The sequence below is a fragment of the Triturus cristatus genome, chromosome 10 (assembly GCF_964204655.1).
Source record: "Triturus cristatus chromosome 10, aTriCri1.1, whole genome shotgun sequence".
Taxonomy (NCBI): domain Eukaryota; kingdom Metazoa; phylum Chordata; class Amphibia; order Caudata; family Salamandridae; genus Triturus; species Triturus cristatus.
Window position 1 is genome coordinate 360603785 of NC_140593.1, and position 25587 is coordinate 360629371.

General features: G+C 41.6%; 1 protein-coding gene across 1 annotated transcript in view; it reads left to right on the forward strand.

Moving 5' to 3' along the window:
- The window catches only part of LOC146789440 (transmembrane channel-like protein 2), a 566730-nt gene that overhangs the window by 362916 nt on the left and 178227 nt on the right, over window positions 1–25587 (forward strand). Inside the window, exon 12 of the mRNA XM_085631099.1 lies at window positions 6310–6459. Within this exon, the coding sequence (XP_085487225.1) occupies window positions 6310–6459 (150 nt within the window). The remainder of the gene's footprint in view (window positions 1–6309; window positions 6460–25587) is intronic.

The following is a 25587-nucleotide window of genomic DNA, read 5'->3' on the forward strand; positions in this document are numbered from 1 at the left end:
TGCACTTTGCAGGGGGGCCCCCTCAAGTTTTGTTACGCCACTGCTACCTGCTGCACAGAGTTTGCCTTTCTTTAGTATTGCAATTCATTTTATCATGCTAAGCAAACTGTTTACATTTCATGAGATACATTTAATAGGGAAGCTGGATCACACCGATGCAATGCTATCATCATAAATAAATAATGTGCTTGTGAGGTTAATCATGTCTGCACATGGAATCAGTGAAACAGTAGTTGATTTCACACTAACTAGAACTTGGCAACTGAATGACCACCCCCCCAGCCTATACTTCAGAAGTATCTGTCATAGTAATTCGGGCCAAAGGGCCAGTGAGTCGGGATAAAAGTGGCAGCAGCCATTCTCAATTCATTTTCCCAACTAAATACCCTACACCAGAAAGGTAAGATATAAACCACTTTTATGACAAAATGTCCATAAATGTTGATCAAATGATAAGATCATAACCAATACGTACCCATCCCAGAATAAAGTAATGAGTTGGGTGATGGTCATCATGCATGATACATCTTATTTCCTCTTTCTCAGTCAACAGAAAATGAATCAGCAGTCATATTTTACTGGGATCCATTACTGTGTCAAGGTCAAATTCTGGTTCAATTAATCTCCTAAAGGGAAAACACCAAACCTCAATAACTGCCCCCCCCCGCCTGTCGCATGCCAGCAGAGCCATCATGTTTGAGTGTATGGTCTCCCACAGAACTGGAGTCGTTTGCAGATAATTTTTCCCCCTAAGATGAGAGTGTTGGCTACATGTGCATTGTTGTTCCCTGGGAGACACTGCCGTTTCGGATCTCAGTAAATGGTCCCTTCTCAGTGACATGGGCCATTCCTCAATCAAGGCCTATGGCTGGTCTGGTGTATTGAAGAACATTATTTTGCACTGGATAATTACCTTTAAATTGACTGTGAATAGTAGCATATGTTTGGCTCCCGATATTCTCATCCTTAGTTTTACTTGATCATATTTTGTACAATGTTTCTGAACAGGAGTGGTATAGTCAGGGAAGATGAGTCTTTTCCTGGATTCATGCATAATTTCCCCCTCAGTGCCCTATTTAAGGAGGAATAAGTATCCATCTTGATGGTTTAGAAATCTAGACATGATGCAGCCTGTTGGACCCCGGGGTGGTGGTTACACAGCGCTCTTGATTAAGGGCATTTGATTAAGGAACAGGAGTAAAAAAAAATATTTTCTGGAATGATGAATAGCAGCAATTGTCTCAAAAACTGTTCTGGATCTCTACCTTCATCTCCAACTAGTAAGCCCATGAATCAGAGATTGCTCCTTCACAAGCAGTCCTCCGAGTCTTCTGCACATTGAGTGAGCTCTTTGGAAGTTGCCGACAGTTGGGCCACTGTACATCACAGTTCTTTGATGTGTCCCTTAAGTCTGAGATGCATCCTTCTTCTTCAGTGACTCTCAACCATGCTTTATACATCTTACCTCAAGAGAGTCCCATTTACTGCCACAACATTAATGTTGGCCTCCTGAACTATTTTAGAACTTTTTTTGTTGAGCTTGAAGGATTAGGACTGTAGAAGTAGACAAGTTGGATTATTGTTGTGCCTCTGCATGATGCAGGTTTATTGCTGTCTCCAGTGGTAACTATCCTGTGGGAAGGGTTAATAACTGTCTATTTAGCAGCTGTAAGTGGGTGTGCGCCAGGTTATAAAGTCCAAGATACGGTTGTTGTATGATGAAAGTCTTTATTTCAAATCAATGTTTTTCCACATGATAAAAGAACATTCAGCTCAGGCAACGTGTTTCGTTCCCACTTGGAGAACTTTATCAGGGCTTTAGATAAAGCCAGGCAAGAACTCTGATTAGTCTTGTGGAGTGTGTACACAGTAGATGCTCCAGTGTATTGCGCTGGACGCAAAACCGGAATTCCCAGGACCAAATCCGGGCCAGAAGAAGATCCTTCTAGTATGTGAGGATGGGTCCGTCCAAGAAAACCCGTCCTTACATACTAGAAGGATCTTTTGGCTGAGCTGAATGTTCTTTTATCATGTGGAAAAACATTGATTTGAAATAAAGACTTTCATCATACAACAACCGTGTCTTGGACTTTATTACCTGGCGCACACCCACTTACAGCTGCTCTTAGGATCTGGGACACAGAGGCATCATGTAACGGCTGGTGCCGGGGTTTGTTGCGCAGGACTTTCTGAATCAATGAAACTGGCGTGAGGTACAGAACCAATAGTCTGCCGTTTTTGGTTCATCTTTCTGTATTGCAACTTTGTCCATTTTCCCTCATTTCTGTGATTGATGAAGCCTATCTTTAGACATTAGTAACTTGACAAGTCCCTTTTCAGTTTAGTGCATGGCATAAGTAGGAGTCTCAATGTGCAAATACAATGTGCTACTTATCAGAAAGACCCCATTAAGATAAGTCAGATCTTTGCACTGTAATGGTGAGGTTCTAGACAGTTTTCAGGGAGGTTAACAATGGTGAGACAAAGCCCACTCAAGGTGACCTAATCACCATCCACTGGACTCTTTCACTCATCCATCCATTCACCCATTCATCCATCAATCTACCAACCGTTCCAGTTCATCCATACATCCACCCTTTCACTCCATCAATCCATCCATTCACCCTTCCATGCATCCATCCAGCCTTTCTCATAATTCATCTACCCTTTTACTCGTTCATTCACCCTTTCATTCATCCATCCACCCTCCCTTTCACTAATCCATTCACTCTTTCACTCATCCATCTTTACATCCATCCTTTCACTTATTCTTCCATACATCCATTTACCCATCCACTCCTTTGCTCACCCATCCACCATTTCACTCACACATCTATCCATCCGTCTTTTCACTCACTCCACCCTTATTTATTAGTCTTTAAAAAAAATATATATTCTTTATTAATTTTCAGAGGATCAGTACACTGCATCAGAACTCCAGTGTGACAACACCTATAAAGCATTATAATTACAATAGTACATTGTATATAAACAATTCCTTCAACTCTCGCACACTCACCAATGCTGCCTATCTTCTACACTGTAGACATTGCTACTTCAGGCATTTGTTTTTCATGGAAGCAATTGGTACAGTAACTGGTCTCAGTGTCAGTGCCCTATATAGTTAGTCTTTCCATTCCCTGGTCTATTCCAATGGTTAGCCTGGCTTCCAGAGTACCCACTCCTCTGTCACTACTCAGAACACATCGCGCTATCACACATTCCTCCTTCACTATTCCCCCAGGTCATCATCAGTGCCTGTTGTATCGAGCAATTCAATCAGTATTTATGCCCACGCATCAAAGTCGTCCTCTTGACGCTTGTCCCACCTCACATGTTTCATCGTGATGTCTTCTGCCACTGCCCATTCAGAGATATCTCGGAGCCAGTTAGCATAGCTGGGGGGCTGCCCACCCATCCATCTAATAGCAATTCGCCGCTTTGCAAGCAGCAAGTCTAGCAACAGCAGCAAAGTTTCTTTTTCACCGGACCCGGGATCAACTCCAACATCACCACCCATGGAGTGTGTGGCACTTCCCAACCAGCTGCCCTGCCCAGATTTTCCAACCCTTCTCTCCAAAAGGACACTATTGAGGAGTACTGCCACACCACATGCAAAATGTCCACAGTTGGAGCACCACATTGAGCACATTGGGCTGACCAGGTGGTGTATATATTGTGTACAGTCTTAGGTGAGAGATACGCCTGGTGCAAGTAATTGTATTGCATTAATTTAAAGCGTGCATTAGAGCTCATAGTGCGCACTTACTCATGGACCTTCTCCTAATCCTGGGTAGACATGGCTGCTCCTTGTGCTCCCTCCCATTTCTCATGTGCCTTGGGCACTATATTTGGCAGATCTTCCCTCAGTGCATGGTACAAGAGTGAGATCAGTTTGCGAGCTCCTGCCATCATGAGCAGCTATGTTAGTGTCTGCGAAGGTACTGGATCCTCAGGAAAACATGTCCATATCTCTCACACGCTTTCCGATATCTTAGCGTAGTGTAGTTACTACCCCATACCCAACGCAAATGATTCTATGGCATATTGCCATGTAATAAATTGGCCGCCCAGATAAGGGTCTCCCAGGAGCTCACAGGCTCCGTAATTCCTCCACGGCACAGACGTCACCTCCGCTATTCTCACAAATGGCTTCAGTGCCCAAAGCCGTTTATTTAGGAGTCTTTATCTGCCGAGTTGAAGCTCGAAGAGGCCCATCAAGAACTCCACCTCCCGCCGTAGCTGCGCAAGCGGGGAGTTGAGGACGCCCCTTCCTCTTGCCGTTCCAGCAGTGGATGTTTCGTGGACATTGACATAGTGTAGCTATCCTTTTTTTTCTGCTACCTTTCCAACTAGTGGAAATAACAGAGTAATAACTTCACTTGGTAAATATTTTACCAATGTTCATGACGAATTTTATTCTTATAATTAGTCTTTTTTCTATTTTTTTCAATATCCGTATTCCTCGATCACATCCGACGATTTTGTGTCCTTATGCATAACATTTGAATTATACTGTTCGGCCATAAAAAATAGATTTTTTATATTGGTGTATTTCTCCTAAATGTTGAGTGACATCTCACATCAACTGAAAGCAAATTAGAAGTTAGCTGTAGTCGTCGTTCTGTATTTTCTGCTCATAAACAAAACTCAAATATAATTTCCGATTGGCCGCTCACGGAAAATGAGTTTTCTGAAGAGAAAGATTTGCATGTGGAAAATGATTTTGCATTTACTGGAATACATATTTTTCTCGCTTTGTACTAAAGAATGCATCGTAAATACTTTTGTTTGGGGCTTTCAAAAAATGCTTTACCTTTTGATACATATTTTTATTGCCTTTGTCATTTAAAATAGATTGTTTTTATAATGTTAATTCTTCGGCTAAGAAAATGTTAACATGACTTTGGCCGTCTAAAAGAATGATTGTTACCTCACTGAAAGACAAACGGAGAGAGGCAAAATTGATAACTCCTCAGGCACAATCATAAAACACTTTTGTATCATGATATTAAAAAATGTTGGTGGCACTGGACGTGTGAAATAAATTTAGGGGCATATCAACAACAACCGGCGATAATTATCGCTGAGCGCACTTAGCGCTCGGATAATTATCGCCGGCTAGCGCCGATTTTTATCGCTGAGATAGCGTGCTATTAGCAACGCTTATCTCAATAGCGATAAAAATCCTGGTGCTAAGTGGCTAACGTGAGATTATCGCTGGAAACCCAGCGATAATCTCACGTTAGTTTGTTGATAGGGACAGACAAACTTAGCCATGATATCCTCCTTCCATAGGATATCATGGCTAAGTCAGAAAAATACCAGACATAAAAAAGCAGCGTTAACCGCGGTTAGCGCTGCTTTTTTTGTCTCTAACAGGGTTAGCGATATTCTTGATAATAGGAGAAATGACGCTTAGCGACATTTCTCCTATTATTTTACTCTGGAACGCCCCCTTTGCATCTCATTAGAGATGCAAGGGGAAGCATAGAGTAAAAGGGTGCTAACATGCGAATTTGCACGTTAGCACCCTGTTGTTGATAGGGTGCTAGTTTTATCTCTGCTTTTTTGGCTTTTAAAGCCAAAAAAGCAGAGATAAAGCCCTTGTTGATATGCCCCATAGTTATTTGAAGTTGTTGGCAGTAACAGCTGTGGCGGTTTTCTAATATAATGATATTTATTGAAATACAACTGGCAACAATGCAGTATTCTTCAAGAACAGTTCAGTTTTCTGCTGACAACTTAAAATAGTGCTGCTAGCCTGTAAAGTTAAGACATCACAATGACCTGTAGCGTGATTACTAACACCGCCTCACTCCATCGTGATATATCGAGATTTCATATCGCAACGCTGCTCTCAGCTTTCCCATAGTGCACACAGATGCAAATAGAATGGGGCTTTTCACATGTAGGGGGCGTGGAGTAGTATGCCTGTAGTACTGTTTTACTTACTCTCATATGAAATCATCTAAAATCGGAATATTCAGGCAATATTCATGTACTATTAATACAAATAGAAAGATAGGTGCTGTCGTTGCAATTTTACTACTAAGGAGTTGTGCATTCTGAGCCCTGTCCTCAAAAGCATGCAAGAGTACATTAAAACGTGCTGATTCTTCGACGCATAAACGCTTTTGTAAATCGACCCACGTTTGTTTATGTATAGTGTTCTGCTCCTTGTATTAGCCTGCTTTTAGACTGAGTTTAACTTTCCATTGTTTTATGAACGCTAAACCACACCCCCAGTGAGACACTAACTCTGACCGTTTGTAAAAGCCGAAACATCTTCTCTGCTTTTTGCTTTAGCTGGATCAGGAAGTAGCCATTAGGAATGTTACCTTCTGGACTCTGCATAACTACTACAACTCGTCTGGAAATGGAAATGATTCTACAGTACCCCCTATGCATCCTGCAGATGTGCCTAGAGGACCCTGCTGGGAGACAAACGTGGGCGTGGTCAGTTTCTTTTTATTTAGTTTAATATGCATTCCTCAAAGTTACAATCGACAACAATATAATATCATAACCAGGATCTTTATTGCTATGTTAAACTTATTGTGTAGTTAAATTTTTTACATATTGTGCTGACACTTTTAATTTTAATGTATGTAATTGCTAGATCTGACTTTTAAATTTGTAAGCTAACGGCCCAATGTACATACAGCTAGGTCACCAATAGTGGGTGGAAACTGTGCATTGACTTTTTGCAAGCTGTCTGTCAATTAGTGATGCAACATATGTACTAATAGGACGTGTCGCAAAATACCTTTTTGTAGAGGGTCACAAAGAGATCTGATGAACATTCATAAGGCAGGTCACTATCGCGACCCAGTATGATTGGCTACGAACCCAGTGATGGTGGCCTGCAAGGAGCAATAGACCACTATCCCTGCATTTTCTTTCCTATATAGGAAACTTCATTATTTTTTAAAGCTTCTAGGTAAAGAAAAATATTTTTCATTTGGAAAGACATTAGGTAGCATGCAGTGGTCCCCTGGATCCGTGTCTGCTTCCTTTTTGGCAACTTGAAGCGAATTTCAGAGAGGAAACTGTCCAACTGGTCAGTTTCCCTTTAAGAATCAAATGCAATCCAGCATTGGTGCTGGTATCCGAACGATGGTTTGGATTCACAATTATGGTCACAAACCATTGCTACATGTTATAATAAACACAACAAGGAGGGGGTGCCCCTTTTAGTCCCCCTTCTGATTGCAATTTGAAATCACAGAATACCTTTTGGAAGCTGGAAGACTTTTTGTCCTCACGAAAAGAGTTTTTACACATCACAAAAAGCTATTTTAGGGTCCCAAGCCCCATGATTTTGTGAATCACAGGGTTTGCGACTACAACCTCTGTTTGTACACGTAGCCCTAGATTCTAAATTTAGCTAGAAATATAACAGTTTGGTCAGTTACTGAGTAGTTGCCTAAAAAGTGGGCTATCCTGATATGCTTTCTCATATCATTTGTATATTATAGCAAAACTATTTCCCCTAAGAGCCATTTCAGACACCGCGAGTCCCTCAAGCTCAAATTCTTTGCTGACAGAATTCTCGCCTCCATGAAAATTTGTAGGAAAAGCACCTATCAAATGTCAGTGTCAGGGAAAATCAAACCTTCAGAATTCTGCTGCCAAAATAATGTGAGGACTGTTGCCATCCAATGAGTGTGTTGTTTTCATCTGCAACTTGATGTTGATCAAATATTTAGGGGTCACCAAATAAACCTCTTTGCTGTTCTTTGAGCCAAAATGGCAATTTTACTTACCACAAAGCTCAAGGTGAAAACGGGACCCGGGCACCAGAAACACTACAGCAGCCAAATGCCTCTGCACTCTCAACCACTCCATCACCGGAGGAGCCTCACTGGAACATCAAGGCCAGAACCTGTGACTGAAGGGAGGCCAGGCACCTGTCGGACAGAGTGACAAGGCTGACCAGATGCAGCCCCGATGAAAACCATGTCCTGAGAGGGGGTCAAAGAAGACTTCACCAAAACATGTGTCCTTGAAGAACCTACATGGTTCTCCCGACCTAAGCGAGCAAAAGAGACTCTTAGGCCACATGCAGTAACAAGTCATCTAAATAGGGATGAATGAACACCCCATCTGCATGAAGGAGATCCATGAGAGGTGCCAGGACCTTCGTGAAGACTCTGGGAGAGGACTTGAGGCCTAAGGGGAGAAAAAAAACAGAAAATGGGCATCTCCTAAAGCAAACCTCAGGCAACGCTGAGAAGACAGGGACATGAAGATAGGCGTCTTCGAGATCAAAGGAGGCCAAAAAATCGCCCAGTTGCACCAGAGGAATGATTGCTTGAATGGTCTGCATCCGGAAGCGAACAGTCCGAACCCAGGAGTTGACCCATTTGAGATCCAGAATGGGCCAAAAATCGCAGGACACCTTCTGCACCAAGAACAAAATGGAAAAGGTTCCAGTACCGATTTCTGTGACTGGAACCCCGCAAATGGCCCGTTTGGCACACAAACTGGACACCCCCTCTGGAAGAGCCACTCTGCGCACCACAGCGGCTGGAACAGGAGTAAGCCGAACTCCTGTATCCGGAGGAACTTGCCAAAAATCTATCATCCCAGTGTTCAAGACCCAGCAATCCAAAACATCCTGTTGCCACATTGGAAGTAAATGTCTAAGCCGGCCTTCCACAGGCTGCGAACCCTCCAGACAGTAATTATCAGGGACCCTTCTTGGCAGAACCCTTAGGCATGGAGGCAGTGTGTTTGGGAGAAAAATGTGGCTGAAATTTAGAAAGATTGATGGGACTCACTTTTCGGGGATGGCCGGAAGGACCTATTCCAAGGCTTACCAGAAGAAGCTGTACCACCCTTATAAGGCAAGGCAAGCTTCCGCACTTTGAAAGCCTTAATAAGAATGGCCGGCAACTGATCCCCAAAGAGAGCCTGTCCATCAAGGGCAATTTCAATAAAGCTGCCTTTTCCCCTGGATCTGCCTTTCAGTACAGGAACCATAAAGAACTTCGAGCTGCCACCAATGCCCCAGTGGACATAGCAGAAGACTTAAGACTTAATAACATCAGATGAAATGTCGGGCAATAGCTTAGCCTGCTGCCTTATTGTGGCCCATACCTCAGAGCATTCAGAGCCGTCTTGAACAGCCACAGCCAATTTCTTAAAATTCTGCACCAAGGACTGGGCAGAATAAGAAAAGAAAAGTCTAGCTCTCAGCGCTAAGTTCTCTGCAACAAATACCTTCTTAAGGCCAGAGTCTACCTTCTTATCAGAAGCATTGGAAGTTTTGCCAATCAGAGTGACCAGGATCGAGTCCAACTGTACATTGTGGGGCAAGGGGTCATCCCCTCCAACAAGTAGAGTTTCTGGAGGAAGCGAGGGACCTGTACCTTGTCCACCGCATGCCATTCCCTCAGCACCATCTCTTTCACAGGGCCCTGAAAAGGCAAGCAGAACCGGGAGGGCTTTGTGTACTGAGCAAAAAGAGTCCCACTGTCCTCACCCAGCTGGAAAGGAGGAAACCCTAAATTGTCCCTCACATTAGCCACAATGTCCCACATCTCCTCCCTGGAGATAAACTTTCTGCCAGAGGAGGTAGAAGGACCCTCACCATGCGACGGGGACAAATCACCCACAGGATCCAATGCACAAGGACGGGAAGGGCCAGATGGCAAAGGACGAACCTGCAAAGCTCTAGCCACAGCTGCCTCAATCATGCCCTGCACCTCCTCCTTGGACATGAAAAGCACGTCACCCCCAGAATGTCTCTGAACTCTAGGCCACTCCAGGGGAATCGGAGACTCATCCAGAGATGAAGAGGAGGAAGAGGACACCAAGTTGTTTCGTTTGAACAGCCTCTTGCGACCCATGGCTGCTGTAGACTTAAGAACACTCATCCCAGTTATCGTATACGTATTTCAGAAACAAATCATGCCGCTAACCAATGAAAAATAATCCCAAAAATAGCCCCAATCAAAAAGAAACAGCCAGAAGCGCAAAAAGAATAAAATAATGGGACCAAACCCGTCCTACCAGGGCTCTCTGACATGTGTAGCAGCAGGAGAAGCAGGCGCACCTCGACCGTGACCCGAACCATAGCCCCAGCTGCACGAGGACCACCAGACTCCGTTGTGGCATCCTGAAGCCGTGGCCCGCCCCTCGAACATGAGGAGACATCGGTGAACACCGCACAGCCAGGAGACGCTGCCGAAAGCACCACCGAGGCGGAGAACAGGAAACGAAGACTCCCCGACACTGCCACAGAGAGGAAGACCAAAGGTAAGTCTCACTTAGGGAGACAGAAAAGAACAGGAGGTGGTGGGGGCGGGTGGAGTTTTTTATAAGCTGTGGGTGGGTCTGGGGGGAGGTGGAGGGCCTCACATGTTAAGAAGGAAGGCGAGGGAGGGATGGGAGGTAATATGAAATACGTGTACACTGTGTCAAAAGATAGCCGGTTAGAAATGCTAGAATAATGACGATGAAAGTATACCCTACAAATACAATATGTTCATAAAAATCAATATTAACATTGTATTTTGTGTTGTTAACATACTTGTCGTACAAAATATTGCAAACTCAGCATTTAGGCAGATTAAGAATGGAGGCACTGGAAAGACATACTGAAAAAAAAAGTTTTATGTCATATTAGAATATGACTGATGTGGATAAAGATGAGAGTGCTGTACGGCTTCTCTTCCATAATTTCAGATACGACACGAACATACATTACTAAAAAATGAAGGGCCCGGTGCAAGTTGCTGCTGCTGACTTTTTGTGACCTGCCCAGCATTTTGCAATGTGACTGATGCCCCTATCAGTTACATCAGAAAATGTATATTTGTAAAGAGTCTCAAAACCTCCTGCTTCATGAAAATTTATGAGGAAGGACTCTTTGTGCGACCAGACCTTGTTCCTATTCCCAGCATAGGTGCATCTTTTTTAAAGCGCTCCCTGTCCCTTTAAGGAAAAGATGCTGCTTTTATAATAAATATTGTCATGTGGGAAAAATCGGAAATTAGGGATAATGTAGACAGCTTCCCGTTGCAAAATAGTACTTTTCAGTCCTGGAATCCAACAGAGGAAATGTGCTTTTTGCTCTTCTGCTTCTGACTTAGTAGATGGCCTACTTTATTGCAAATTCCCAGAGTAATCCAAAGAAATACATTATAATGCGAAATATCAGTGCATCATGACTCTCTTGGCCTGTTTTTTCATTAGTTTCCTAGTAAAGCATGTTTAATGTAGCACATGGTATTTTTAAATTCGCAGAATGCATTTATTTAATTACCACTAATCATTTTGCGTCAATGTGAAGACAATTTCCATATTTTAGTAAAGCTTTTTATGGTTTCAAGATTTCTGGGAATTTGCCATGTAAATTTAAGTTTGGTTAATAACCTGACTTTATGTTAATGCTTCTTGATAGCTTCCTTAGAATTCTTTTGGATATGTGATTTTAATGTTTTCACTCTATGCTCATGGACAAGCCTGTCAGTAAGGGAATAGGGGAGTCACAATATTCAAGCCTGTGCGCTTCTTCGGAACCCCACACTCTAGCTGCAATATTTATTTGCAGATTTTAAAGCAAGGCTGCCCTGTTTCTTAATACCGAGGAATCTAACATGGCTTATAACATGTTGTCTAGCCATGGATAATATGTCTGTTACTTGAGAGCAGATCTAATATATATGTGGCACTGCTTAAATATGTAATGAAGTTATGCAGGACACAAGTCAGAGGTATTTTCAGTATGCTAGGCTGTTGTCTAAATATGTATGGTGAGCTTATTGATTGATTACACATACTTAATTCATATTACATTGCAACAAGGTCTCAAAATACAAAAGAGAAGCAGCAATCTAAGTGTCACATAGCTGACACTATCGCAGGGATTCTGCTGGTAAAGCAGTACTGGGCCTTGGTATGACAGGACGTCAGAATGTAGGGACTGACCCTCTACCACATCAGTACCTGTCGGCCCAAATCTTGGCTACCTCACAGTGCCTCACCTGAACTCCTAACTTTCCCAGAGTAACAGGTGATTTTGGCAACCTAGAACATGACCCTCTTGTCACCAAGGGAACCGTGGAGACAGATCATCATCACTTTTCGTTTCTCGCTCATGCATGCCCTAAGAAAACAAAAGAAAGACACAAAGAAAGTTAACAATACATTTATTGAAACTATTGTAGTCTATTATGAAGCAACTAGACTGCGATAAGTAGGCAAATACTTGAGCAACGTAGTAAGCATTACTAGCAGGCTGTTTAATATAGCAACCACACCATGACAAATTATATATCTGTCTAGACCTATTCTCACTATGTAAGTATGGGGATGTTAGTTATCGCTGTAATTAGCAACAGACCCCAAACTAGGCCTGGGCGGTAAATTCCGTTCCACTCGCGGAATTTGCGGAGTTTGCGGAATTTGGGTAATTTTGCGTTCCGCGGAGAACGCGGAATTCCACAAAATTCTGCGTTCCGTGGCTTCACGGAATTTTTTGCTTGTTAGCGTTCTCAAAATGCGTGTTCGCAAGATATTTCCCCCCGAGCACGCAAACAACGTTTGCGAACAGGAAAAAAGCATCGCGAACTAGCAATTCCGCGTGTTCGCCAAATTTCTGCGTGCTTGTGGAGATTTTTTACCGTTTGGTGGAGCTTTACGTAGTGCAACTAAGCAAATTCCGCCCACCCCTTATCAGATGTATGCAGTTAGGTGATATGCATCATAGGTGTAAACTCAGTTTACGCAAAGCTGCATGTCAAGCTGTGGGGGCGTTCGTTCCAGGACAGGTCTCTCTGCTGGAATTCTCCTCTCTGCCCCCCATGGGGCCAAAGCATAGTTTACATGGTATGAACTACCGTGTTGGAAAGCCACAACTTTGCTACCTTGTTATGTCTAGAATGTTAGGAGCTGTTGCTGATTGAGCAGAAAACAGTACACAATGTTGGTATGTATTCTAGATTGTCTTCTACCAAATGTGCAGACTGAATTCTAAAAAGAGTCACTGAATAACAAAAACCTTGTACCGCGTATTTCTAACAAAATATAACACAAACAAAGTGTTATATGTGGCTATGCAAGCAGAGGCAGCCTAAACGTCTAATATGAAAAGTAAGTGAGAACCAAAGTGGGCCCAGAAGGGAAATCACTCCAATGATGGTGGAGAGTCTTTCATTGCAGGTTGGGCCGGAAGCCCAGGTTTTCACATTTCTTGACTGCCAGTGATATGGGCAACCCCTTCCAGTTGCCACATTTCTGCCAACACAGGAAATGCCTAGGTAGAAAGTGCCTTTCGGAATTGGCCCCAGGAAGGAGGAAAAATGCTGAGGGCAAAAAACCTCCAAGATGACTTCTGGATGCTGAAGAAATAAGTCAGGAACCAAGGTGGAGGACCAAACCAATTATAGATGACTGGAGAACTGCAACAGCAGTAAGGAGACAGCCCAATTCCAGAGGAGACTAAGGAAGGACTGGAGCGCTAGAACACACCACAGGAGACCTGGAGCATTGTAAAGCAAGGAGAGAACAGAATATCCACCTTACATAGGTCCGGGACAAGAAATACCTCACAGGAAACCACAATCTTGGATTGGGAAGGTTCCATAGAGAACAATGGAGTAACTGCCATTTTGAATAGGAGAGTATTACCTATCCTTGAGATCCTCACCAGAGGATTCTAGGAGGAAGAAGGAGTTGAACCATGGAGACGCAGAAGCTACCTCCAACAATGCCCCCTAGAAGAAGACCGCCATCCAAGAGTACACTTGGGGCTGGCCACCTTAAGGTAAGGACATTGAAGGACTGTGGCAGCCCATCGGAGCCTCCACAGTCTTTCCCGCGGTCTCTCTTACTCCTGTGGGAGTGCATGTCTTGCCAACTGTTGGGTTGCGGCTTTGCAGGGACTGCCACACTAAGACAGTCTTGATTATAAGCGTCATCTGAAGTCCTTGTGCATTAACTACACAAGTATTTTCCTTCATAAGGTACACCATAGTGATCGTGCAGATTTCTTCATACCGCAAAACTTGACTTATCACAAAAAAGCAAAGGAGCAACTTATCAGTGTCTAATAGTATGTAATGTGGTGCTAAATAGTATCACAGTGTAAGCTAGCACCATCCATACTGCCTATTTAATTGGCACATGAGGTGGCGTAGAGAATTGCTGAAATGTAGCTAACTATCCCACAGATTGGTTCTGTGCACCGAGATTGATCTGCTACTCTTTAGGTCCAAACTGATCTAGGTGTGCTCAGCAGCATTCGGTCTTCTGTATAGAGAGCTCTTATAGGCGAATGCACTGAGATTGTCTTCCGAAGGTATCTATGAGTGCTCTCTTTGCATCATTACTATACTTCATGCCACTTTTTTCAAGAGGATTATGTACTTTATTGGCAACAAGTGCATAGTGGGGCTAGCCTAGGACATGGAATGCCATTTCCTGAAACATCAAATTAATTTGAATGCAACATTTTGTGCTCTGTTGGATTTGTATTTATGTTTATCTATTAAGTTGATATAAACGGTGCTTCAATAATCAAGCATTCCAATTTAAGGCTGCCCTGATATTATGACTCAATGTCAGAACTTCCCAGAGAGGAAGGCATAAGTGGTTGCACTCAGATGTTCATCCCAAATTTCGCCAAGAGTTTAACCACAGAATACAGGAAACAGATATCCAGAACTGTATTTTATGGGGAAGAGAGAAAATATGGAGGAGAAAAAAAGAAGCTGCTTGTTTTCAAGAGCTCCACAGCACCAATCAAATCACTGGATTCAGGGTTTCAATCTCACACGGCAATGGTGGCAGATGAGTGGTTTGTGTACTGGAGGCAAATATTCATGCTGACAGTGGCTACTGCTGTTATGGAAACTTTGTCATATTACACAGTATAACTGCCTAAACCATCAAGCTAAGCATCACTGTGCATACATTGAGGCTTATAGACTCCTCCAAGAGGATGGCAGTGGCACCTTTGGAATAACCAGAAAAATATCCTAGGACACAGAGCCTACAAGCAAAAACAATAAAGACATGAGCATCTAAAAATTCCTAGGAGAGTGAATTAGAAAATTATGTCAAGGGAAGAAATTTGAAAAAACTCAAACAGACGTAGAGGATCACAGAGGGTTGGTATGAACTGAAACAAAGAGCAGAAATCTTACAACAGAGTTGCAATGAACTCTTCCTTCCTGCTGGCTCTCCTTGCATTGACATGGGAGAAGTAGTGCAGCCCTTGGCACTTTGACCCATGTTTCTGTGAGGCCATGCCCCACCACGGTGACCGATTCAATGTAGGCTCATATTCCCTGCTTCCGGGACTTTTCTGTATTGTGATATGATTGTGGTCTCCATATAAATATGATCTGGCCCTTCTGATTCTGCTACTCATTAAGAGGTGTGTAGTATTGATAACGTGATCCTTGACATTACCCCTGTAGTTCTTCACTGCATGGATGTGGCTTAGGGCTTGTGAGAGAATTTGCAAGCAAGATGGTGATTAGTTAAGTTACATAACTATAAGCAGATTTTTCACTTTACCAATAGGAGATAATATACTCATCCATACATTGAGATATTGCAGCTGCCCGTTTCTGATGTGAGAATCTGAAATATGTCTACCTCATATTCTGCGGAACTATCTAACCCAGGAAACAAAGAAACATTAGGGAACAGCAGCAGATCCCATCACCTGTGACACCAGAAAAGACAAGAGAAGCGGACTTGAATTTTAGATAGATACTTGGGGTGGCCAATTGCTTGGAGGAAAGTGAGACACAGTCTCCTTTCAGGTCCACTGGTGATTGTTTTCTGTGTTAATCCGCAATCTACACATCGTCCAGTTGGGCCTTTACCAAATTTTCACTCTGGCTGTGTGAATCATCTTAAGGTTTTCCAATACAGTCTGTTCTGAGGCAACTGGATCCTTGCCCAGAGCACCATAATATAGAGTGGATGCAGTATGTATGAAAGAAAGGTCCTAATACACTATGCAAAGAGTTATTATTAGTGAATTCAGCAACTTGTTCCCTAGTCCTAAAGTTAATCTATTAAAAAGAACTCTGGTACTATTCGAGAGCCTGGTTGACATCTCTGTTTTTACATCGATCTATAGTTAGTGGCTGGGGGATTATGTGTTGGCCAAATCTAACTTTTTAAATAATTCATATCAGAATTTAGTTAAACCGTAGATACACATTGAGCTCCATTATCTCTCTCAGGAAGATCATTGATACTTCAGGAGACAGTGGAATCTTAGCATGAGCAATTAAATGGGGCAGCTTTGTAAAGCAATCGAGTAAAATAAATATTGTAATTAAACGGAACTGCTGACCCCCCACCACTCCAAGCACCTTGAGACCCTCACGGGTGAGTAGCGCGCTTACAATTCCCTGATTGATTGATTAAATATAATAAAGAGGTAACTCAAGTATTAAATGCATTGACAAAAATGTATACACATGCATATCCATTTACAAGAGAACTAGTTTACGCTTTTTAATGTATGCTTAATTGTGAAATTACTCTCGTACCAAATGGCCTGATTCCAAGGTAAATGTACACTTTTTTGTAAGTTTACGGATGTTTGCTATTCACAAAGGAATGTTACTAAAAGTATCTTTTCGACTGTGGAATCTCCGCAAATAAAAAGATAGGATAGGATTTTTCAATGTGCGGAGACTCCTCAGTCGTAAAAAACGATTTGTAAAATATATCTGGGCATGGCAAACAGTTGTAAACTTACACATAAGTGTAAGTTTACCTTTGTGTATCAGGTCCTACATGCTTACTATAAAATCATCATGTCAAATACGACAGGATTGTCCACCTTGTCAAAGGTCGCAGATAGGTTTAAGAGGTCATTAAATCCTGCTTCCTTACAAGTTACAGAATCGTGCCGCACACTGTAATGAATGCAGTATGTGTTACATGGCCTACCCTAATGCAATTGGCAAGCTCCCAGTCGCAAAGATAAATGTGCAAGACTTTAACAAGGATGAGCAAACCAGGGTGGGATTTATGGAGACAACCTGGTGCATGCACTAATTCAAAGTGAGTGGACTCTAATTTAATTTAAAATGTATTCCCCATAACGTATCCGTAGTTTTTAAAGTAAAGATTGCACATAGACCTTTGGTTACTTAATGCTGGGTATCCTACGGGGTTGGTGACCCCGACCGATTAGGTGAGTTAGTAGCATTACCTGGCTTTTCTGCACAATAAGCGTACTTTTACTGTTCCATCACAACAATGTGAGTTGATTTATTCTACTGATCATTGCGATTTCTTCATTTATTATTGTGTTTTGTATTTGATTGCGTCAACATTTTCAATTCGGGACACACATTTGTGTTCCAGCATTGTGAGTTCTATAGGGCAAATTTGCTGCTATTTATGCGGCGCAGCAAACAAAGTTGCTCCTATGAAAGGCATACAGAGAGCAGGACAGCAACCTATCTAAAAATAAATCATGGTGTTGTTCTCTTCCCAAGCGTTGGCACGCAATTAGACTACCTTGCACCACACACACACATTTGCACCATAGTGGAAAGGTGTGTGTGATGTCTAGCAAAAGATTTGTATTAAATGGTTCCGCTTCCAGAAACAAATAATATTCTTTGTTTAAATTCAAAACTTTTTCCACTTTGTGTTTGGCAAACATGCGAAAATGTGAGAAGTACCAGTGATTTCTCTTACGTTGCGCCTCCCTCAAAGAGACATAATTGTTTGGCGCAAAGTCCTGTCTACAATATATGGCTTTGCATCAAAATCCATTGGTGGTAGGATGAGAGTGCCCAGGTAACACCCATGGGCTAGCACATTGAAGTAAAGTAACTCAAAGCAGCACACTGCACTACTGTATGTTACTTTCAAGAAAGTTTCCAGTGTAGAACAAGACATGTACTGGGAAAAAAATTATAAACACTGCACCAGCTTTAGTCTTTTTGGTGACTTTCCACCTGCGCAACGTGTTGGTAAATACGGCCTTTCATTTTCTTTGAATCAGACAATACATCACACATCCATGACTTGACTGAAACCTGAAAAAGCATAAGCTTTACCTTTAGTGTCCTGAGAACGAACTGCAAAGACTCTGTACTTGGCCCTGTTTGAGTTCTAGTAACCAGCATTTGTAAGTGTTCTGAAACTGTGATTTGTTTTTCATTCTAAGTTCTGAAATCAGTTATGGCTTAAATAGTCATTTCCATATAATTTAATCAAAGGATTGGTGGAATATACATGTATTCCGTCTAAATACTGACCATGGTAATGGATAGTCCCTTGAATTACTGGTTGATATCAAACTGCTGTTTGATAGGAACTTCCCCTTGAGCATAGATACATACATTAACCCTAAAATCTAAATACAATTTAATTACATTTTTAAGTTGTCTGATAACCTAATATTTGGGGTAATACAGTTGCACTGATGTGCTGGCAAAAGACGGCAACATCTCTTCCTTACAGAATATGACTATCCTGCTGCCCACCTCACATTCACCGGGCCATCCTACATCAAAATGCCTAGAGCAATATCATACTTGAGGATATTACCTGAATTAACCTACAAAGATCTTCTTCTTGACCATAAGAGATGCCATTGTAATGTAACTACTTAATTAGCTATCTCAGGAATATGTCACCCAGCATACTATGTCTCCAGACATGCTCAAGTGAGCACATACTCTGTTGATTTTATTGTAAATCGTCTGGATGGGTAAATGCATTACGTGAATGACAATTAGAATCCAAATATAGTAACCTAACTATGAGAAATTGCGTTTTTGGTTGAGAAGGGTGAAACTATTCAAGCACAGCCACAATTATTGTTAAGATGAACCTAAAAAGTCACTAAATTAACCTGTGCTTAGCCATCTGGTAGCTTGGCTCACAAACAGTCAAGCTTAACTTAGAGGCACTGTGTAAAGTATTTATGCAATACCTAAACAGTAATAAAGTGACAACACAAAACATGGATAAACCCCCACCAATTTAGACAAAAAGAGTACATTTTTTTAAATGATTTGACACCAAGAAGATAAAAATGCAATCAGTAAAACCAGAGTTATGAATTTTAAAACTTTAAAATGAAATTTAGCACCTCAAAGATCAAAGCGTCAACTGTGGACATCTAATCATGCGAGACTAGAGCAAAGTCAAAAGTTATGCCCGACTGCGATGAAGTGTAGTTCGTATACACATAGATGATTGAGCTCAGTCTCTGCTTACCTTTGGACATAAAAGAAATGTAAAAGAAAAATGTCTGAGAAGGTAAAGTTCAGTGGGGCAAGGCAGCCGGCGGTGCTCGAGAAGAAGGCGTCATTGTCGGGGAGTCGCTGGACAAAGTCGCTGTGAAGATGCTCAGACTTTTTTTGAAGTTGGAAATCTCTAGCAGGACGAAGCTGCAGGCTGTAGCTAATGAGGGCTTCCAGAGTCTAGATGCTCCTTCTACAAGGAGCTACAGAACAGATTTGCTGCAAAGAAGAAAAAGGTAGCGAGAGCAGCTGCAAAGTCTGGGCAACTGGCAATGCACCTTGGGTGGATCAGGGAGCAGGTAGGTCCTGGTCTCTCAGTTCTTGGGGCACTTTTTGGCAGGACATTATTTAATTCATGAAGTTTTGGATTTGGGCTATCTGGGCACCTTTAGCACAACTTCCAAAGGTCAAGGACTGGAGGGTCACCACTTGGAGGGTCATGACTCAGGCTAGGTCCAAGTGTAGGTTAAAAATAGTTAGAGCCTTTTCTGTCCCTATGGGTCTGATCAGGACGCACACAACTACCCCTTGGAGTTACTCTGGAAGTCTTGGGTTCTGGCAAAAAAGCAGGTCTTCAGCAGCATGGTCGTCCTCTAGGGACCGCAGGGCAGTCCTCTTGGTACAGCAGGGCAGTCCTCTGAGAGTCCTTCCACAGGTCCGGAAGTGGATCTATTTGTAAACCTGGTTTCCCCTTTAAAGAGGAAGAAACTTCTGGAGTTTTCCCCCTACTTATCCTAAATTGTTATGATTCAATTGGTTACTGGTACTCCTTATGACTAAAATGTATAATGCTCACATAAGGACTTTATGTAAGAATTGTGTTTAAAATTTAAATTTTAGGTTGAAACAGTGTTCAAGGATCAGAGTCACCGCTTACTTCATGATTTCCTGCCATAGGAATCCATCTCTAAGGTCATTTTGGCAGTACTGGCTTTGTTCATACAGTTATTGAAAGATCATATTTCTTTGAACCAGTCCTTAATTAAATTCTCCCTTTGAGTTGCCTGGCCGAGTGAGATAATTACTGTATTGCTCCATCAAGAAGCCAGAATACAATCAAACCATTCCAAGCTGGATTTAGAACCTCATGTCACAGGACGGGGTTAGGGCTTAAATCTTCATGCCCATCACCAAAAACTATCAGTTAATTAACGGAGGCGATGCTCTCAGAAGTTTAAAATGGAATGCCCCAGATGTCTGCCTCTGGGAGTCAGCAGTGTGCCCCTTTCATGTCTGGAGGGAACAGGCATGCCTGGGCAGGACAGGGATCCATGCAGAGACAAATGTGCTTTGATTTTAGATTCCATTGCCATTTAGAATCCTGCTCAGAATGCTATCCATTGGTGGGACGGTGAGGTTTTTCTTTTGATGAGAGTGAGGTGTGGAGGCATTATGTAGCACTACTAGGGTATGTGAGTGCACCATCAATCCTCCCATTCTACACCTCACTTAAGCACATGCACAGGCAGGTCGAGCTGAGAAGGAGCCAGGTAATGATGGAGAAAGACCAGCAGAGCTGGTGAACCCTCTCAGGAGTTTTTGGTGGTACACCCACTTCTAGTTGGGGACTGGTGACACAATCTTTCTCACTCTCTCCCAGAGGCCAGTTCAGAGTAGACTTGCTGAGGACCCTTGAGGAGGACATTCTATAGACATCTGTTGGACTGGTTCTGCTGTAGTGTTTTGAGATTTGGACACTCTGGACTCTTGCTACTGTGCACAATTGCCCTATTTGAGGTGCAAGCCTTGGGTGTCTGAGAAGTGCAGACAAAGACAGTGGTCTGCTGTGGAGCACCTCTGGTGCAATGCTGAGGAAGACCCTTTGGTCTTAATAATAGTTTCCTGAAATAATTCACTCAGAGATTCTAAACTTCATGCTTTTTGTGCTTCTGTATTTATAAAACAGAGAGCATTCAGTTATCCACTTATCTTTAAGTCAATTCTAGGTACAAATATATATTAAATACAGCAACTTGAAGATGAAAAGTTGACAAGATAGCAATTAATTCCCTAGGAAAAAGAGAAAACTAAAAAGTATGCCTCTGGATGGTTTAAAATATGAAAATAAATGAGCACGGCAATAGTGACAAAAGTAAAACAAAAAGGATACACTGTCAATTCAGTGCAAATTTCAAAAAGGCATCATTAAATATGAAGAGTATTTATAGCTAAAGCTAGAACATCATCCTGTCATTCCAACTATTTATTTCCTAACCCTACTGATACTCAGTGTTTCCTCTATGAGGAGCTTGTACAGGACTCTAAGGTCATCCTTCTGGCAAAATGCTCTCTATATGATCACAATAGAGGTTAGATCACTGTATATATCCATAAAATATAAAGATGGAATCCATTCTTGCAGATATTCAATTTCAACATGATCCACAAAATGCAAAAGACACCCCGATGTACTATGTGATAGGATTCTCTACAGTCTAAGGAACAATTGTTTTTTGTTAAATCAGTCAATCTAAGGTGAACTTATTTGTCTTGGAATTGACAGGGGAGAACGGAAAAACTGAAAAACGTTGTATAAAAACAGCAGTAACATACTGGAACATTGAACTTATCATCATCTGAAAATACAGACTTCACCTCCATATACGAACTACTTCATGGCAAATGCAACTTTAGTACTCATGAAACATATGAGAAGCAGGTTGACAAAAGATTCAAAGAACTAGATTATCCAATAATGATCGTCAACAAGATAACAGAAAGAGCAGAAACACAAATTTAGACCTTACTTACTGAAAAAGAAAACAAAGCCTAACAAACAGGCTATTAAAATCCATTTTAAAACCGAACTCAGTTATGAAACCAGTAGATAGTTTCTAGACTTAATAGACAATGGAGTATCATACCTACTATTCCGGCTTCAAAGGCTTAATTGGAATTTGACAATTAACCACTACAGCAAATATAGGAACCAGCGCAGCACGTACAGGTTAGAGCGGTGGGGCAGAGGGGGAGGGATTTTGACAGACGACCATGAGGGAAAATTACTTATTTATTTATTTTCCCTTGTGTTCATCTGTCGAAATCCACCACCACCCAGCCCCACCTCCCCATCGCTCCTACCTGCAAGGGCCATGGCTGATAGGAAGTATGTCGACAAAAAAACAAGGCTATGCAAAAATTTGATTCATGGCATGGCTGTTTCCCCAAACTAGCACAATTCCAACTATCATGAAATAATACCAAATATCACATGCTGCCAATGAAAATGGAAAAATAAAATAGAGACTAATACTCTGTACTGAATTTACAATATATGTGTTGGTGTGTTCATGCAGTAGAACTTATTTTGGATGTCTGTTGTTTCTACTGAAATGGATTTATGAACATTTGCGTGCTATAAATCATAAAGATGCATGGTACTTTAATTTAAAAATACCAAAGTGATGAATGGCTATTGAAATTATACAGAATTGGATATGGATATATCAAATCAAATCTGCAATGGTGATAGACAATTAAAATAATGAAATGGAGACACAACACAGTACTTTACACATGAGTATTTTGTTTATGTCTAACACATGAAGTGCGTTTTATAACCACCCTTCTTGATAACGTGGTGTTGTCATGTCCATCACTGTGCAAATCTAATAAATTCACCTGAAAAGGCACAGAAGTGAGACCTTTCTTTGCAATGCTACGATGAAGGCACATGGTCGGTGACTGCCTTGGGACTTTAAAGAAGCTGCTGTCGGGGCGTGGTCTGGCCACGTAGGAAGATGGCCGCCTGATCGAAGAGTTCCGCTCCGGGATGGCACCCATATGGAGACAGCATTATTTACAGCGTCTCCAGGACTGTCGCTGTGGAGTTCCTGAACAAGCTGAATTCGTGGCCATGCCTGGGATATATTTCCGTCGCCCAACGACCGCTTCTTGACATTTTTACAAGCTGTGGAATGTCTGAGAGAACGTGCGCAGGTTTGGCCTTGTGACGCATTTGAAGCCCCGGGCCTCGCGCTGTCATCGCGCCCGCTTATCTGATGAGCTTGTGGCATTGAAGTATGATGATTTATGAGGTAGGCGTTCTTCCCGCTCTCATCCTCACAGCGTGCAACCATTATTTCAGTCAACAACTGCCGGTGGGAGTTTATACATGAATGTCCTTGGCAAAGAAGCTATTTTTAGAATAAAGCTGAGAGTTTCCACACGCGCTGCTCTTGACATATAGCGCTTTTTACCACAAATTGAATTACCTCAGAGTCGTGTCTGCGCTCAGCTCCTCTGGACTGCAACGTTTTATTTCTAAATAATTGCTGGTCCATATTTCACCTAATTATCTCTGAGCTTGTTTTTTGAGCCAAACTTGCTCTAGTTCCTGTCAACTTGTCTCTGGGGGTAAATGAAAGCCTTACGTCCTCCTTTCAACAATATGCAGTCTGCTGGAATCTATGTGTAAACTGCCTTTGACTAGGAACAACGAAAAAAAATATAGCAAAACGAATCTCTCAGTAATTCTAAACCTTTTGGCACAGCTTGCTTCATCAATGCATAATCGCCACCTCTCAATTTGTTTGTGATACCTCACAACATCAGTTGTCTAAGTCAATATACTGGGTTATTTTTTTTTTAATAACAACAATACTCAATAAAAATCTATATTTTTCATTTTCTGTCAAAACACGTTAAATAACTAAAATTCACTTCATTCTTATTGGCAGGTTTGAATCATTCTTCTTCTTTATTGCTTCAAGTATTTGAGATAATACCCAATAACAAGATTGAAAACAAGCCTACCAAACAGTTACCTTTCGCTGACGCACTAAAACAATCAAGCAATATGTCTGCGAAGAGCTCTGCCTCGTCAACACCTACTCAACCTCGCACAACTTCCAAGGTAATATCAGGTGACACTATGGACCATCTTTTTCAGGAAATTTCAACCATTAGTAGCTGCTTAACAGAATTGGACATTAACATTTCTTCCCTTGCATTGGAGACCAAATCAATAAGAGCAGATATTGTGCAATTTCATACTAAAACAGAAGGTTTGGACCAACGCTTAACAGCTGTTGAAAATTAATTCGACACATTACACAGCAGAAATCAAGAATTATTATTTCTCTGTAGCAAACTGGTCAATTTGGAAGATTGTAGCAGGAGAGATAACATCGTTTTTTTTGGCTTTCCAGAGAGAATTGGAGGCCAGAATGCTGGAGCCTTTTTGTGTGAAATTATTCCAAAATTGGTTGGTATTCAATTTGACCCCATGCTTGAAATTCAACTTGCGCACCGTCTTGGAACTCCGCGTAAAGGTCTAAATGCCCGCCCAAGACCCCTCATTGCTTACTTTTTGCGACATGATCAGGTTCGACAACTACTGACTGCGGCACGTACACAGGGTTTTTACAGTTATGAAGGGCATGAAGTTAGTATGCCTGCTGATTTTTCTCGAGAAACTAATGAATGACAGAAAGCATTTTTATTCATGAGTCCTTTGGTGTGAAAAATGGACATCAAATATGGCTTATTTGATCCAGCCCATTTTCGTGTTACTAAAAATGGGGAATCAAGAGACTTCTACAATCCAGATGAGCTACAGCATTTCTTGGATGACATGACGATGCAAGATATGGACATTCAACATACGTCTACGCTTCTCAAAGCTCTCAACCTACTCATCAACTTCCAGATGGCAGATGTCGAATCACAGGAGAAGCTCGTCAACGTGGTAGAGAGCTTGAAAGATTGAACCGCACCCAGGAAGATAAAAACTCAGCTTTGCAGACAGTATCTAACTTTACTCAAGATCACCACAGAGACAAATCTCGCTCTCCTTGAAAAATACGCTTCAGATGGAGAGTAGTCCTTGGTGACATATCTCTTCTATTGCTAATTACAAAGTTTAGCTTAGGACTCTCAGGTTCATGCTATACAGGGAGACAAGCACCCTCAACATTTCAGATGAGTATTTTCCGCACTCTTTCTATATCTATTTACTCATTACTTTTAATGGTTTCTAATACCTATCTGTGTATGCCCTATGATCTGAAACTTGTTTAAGATGTTTCTAATTTTTATTAAAGTATATTTTCTATATATTATTCATTATTGTACCTCATAAGACTTCTATGTGCTATTTCCAATAGATATATCTAAACTAACTCTAATGATAAACCTGATTATAATCTACTTTTCTACATAGCTATTAATAATTTTAGGATGGAGTATGGTTCTTAGTGGCGTATTTGTTTTTATAATTAATAACTATTCTAGTTTATGACTTCCATGTTCATATTTCACAGAAAGATCATACCTTCATATTCATCAGATGGATATTGTTTACACTATTTATCTATTTATTTCCTTATTATTGTTG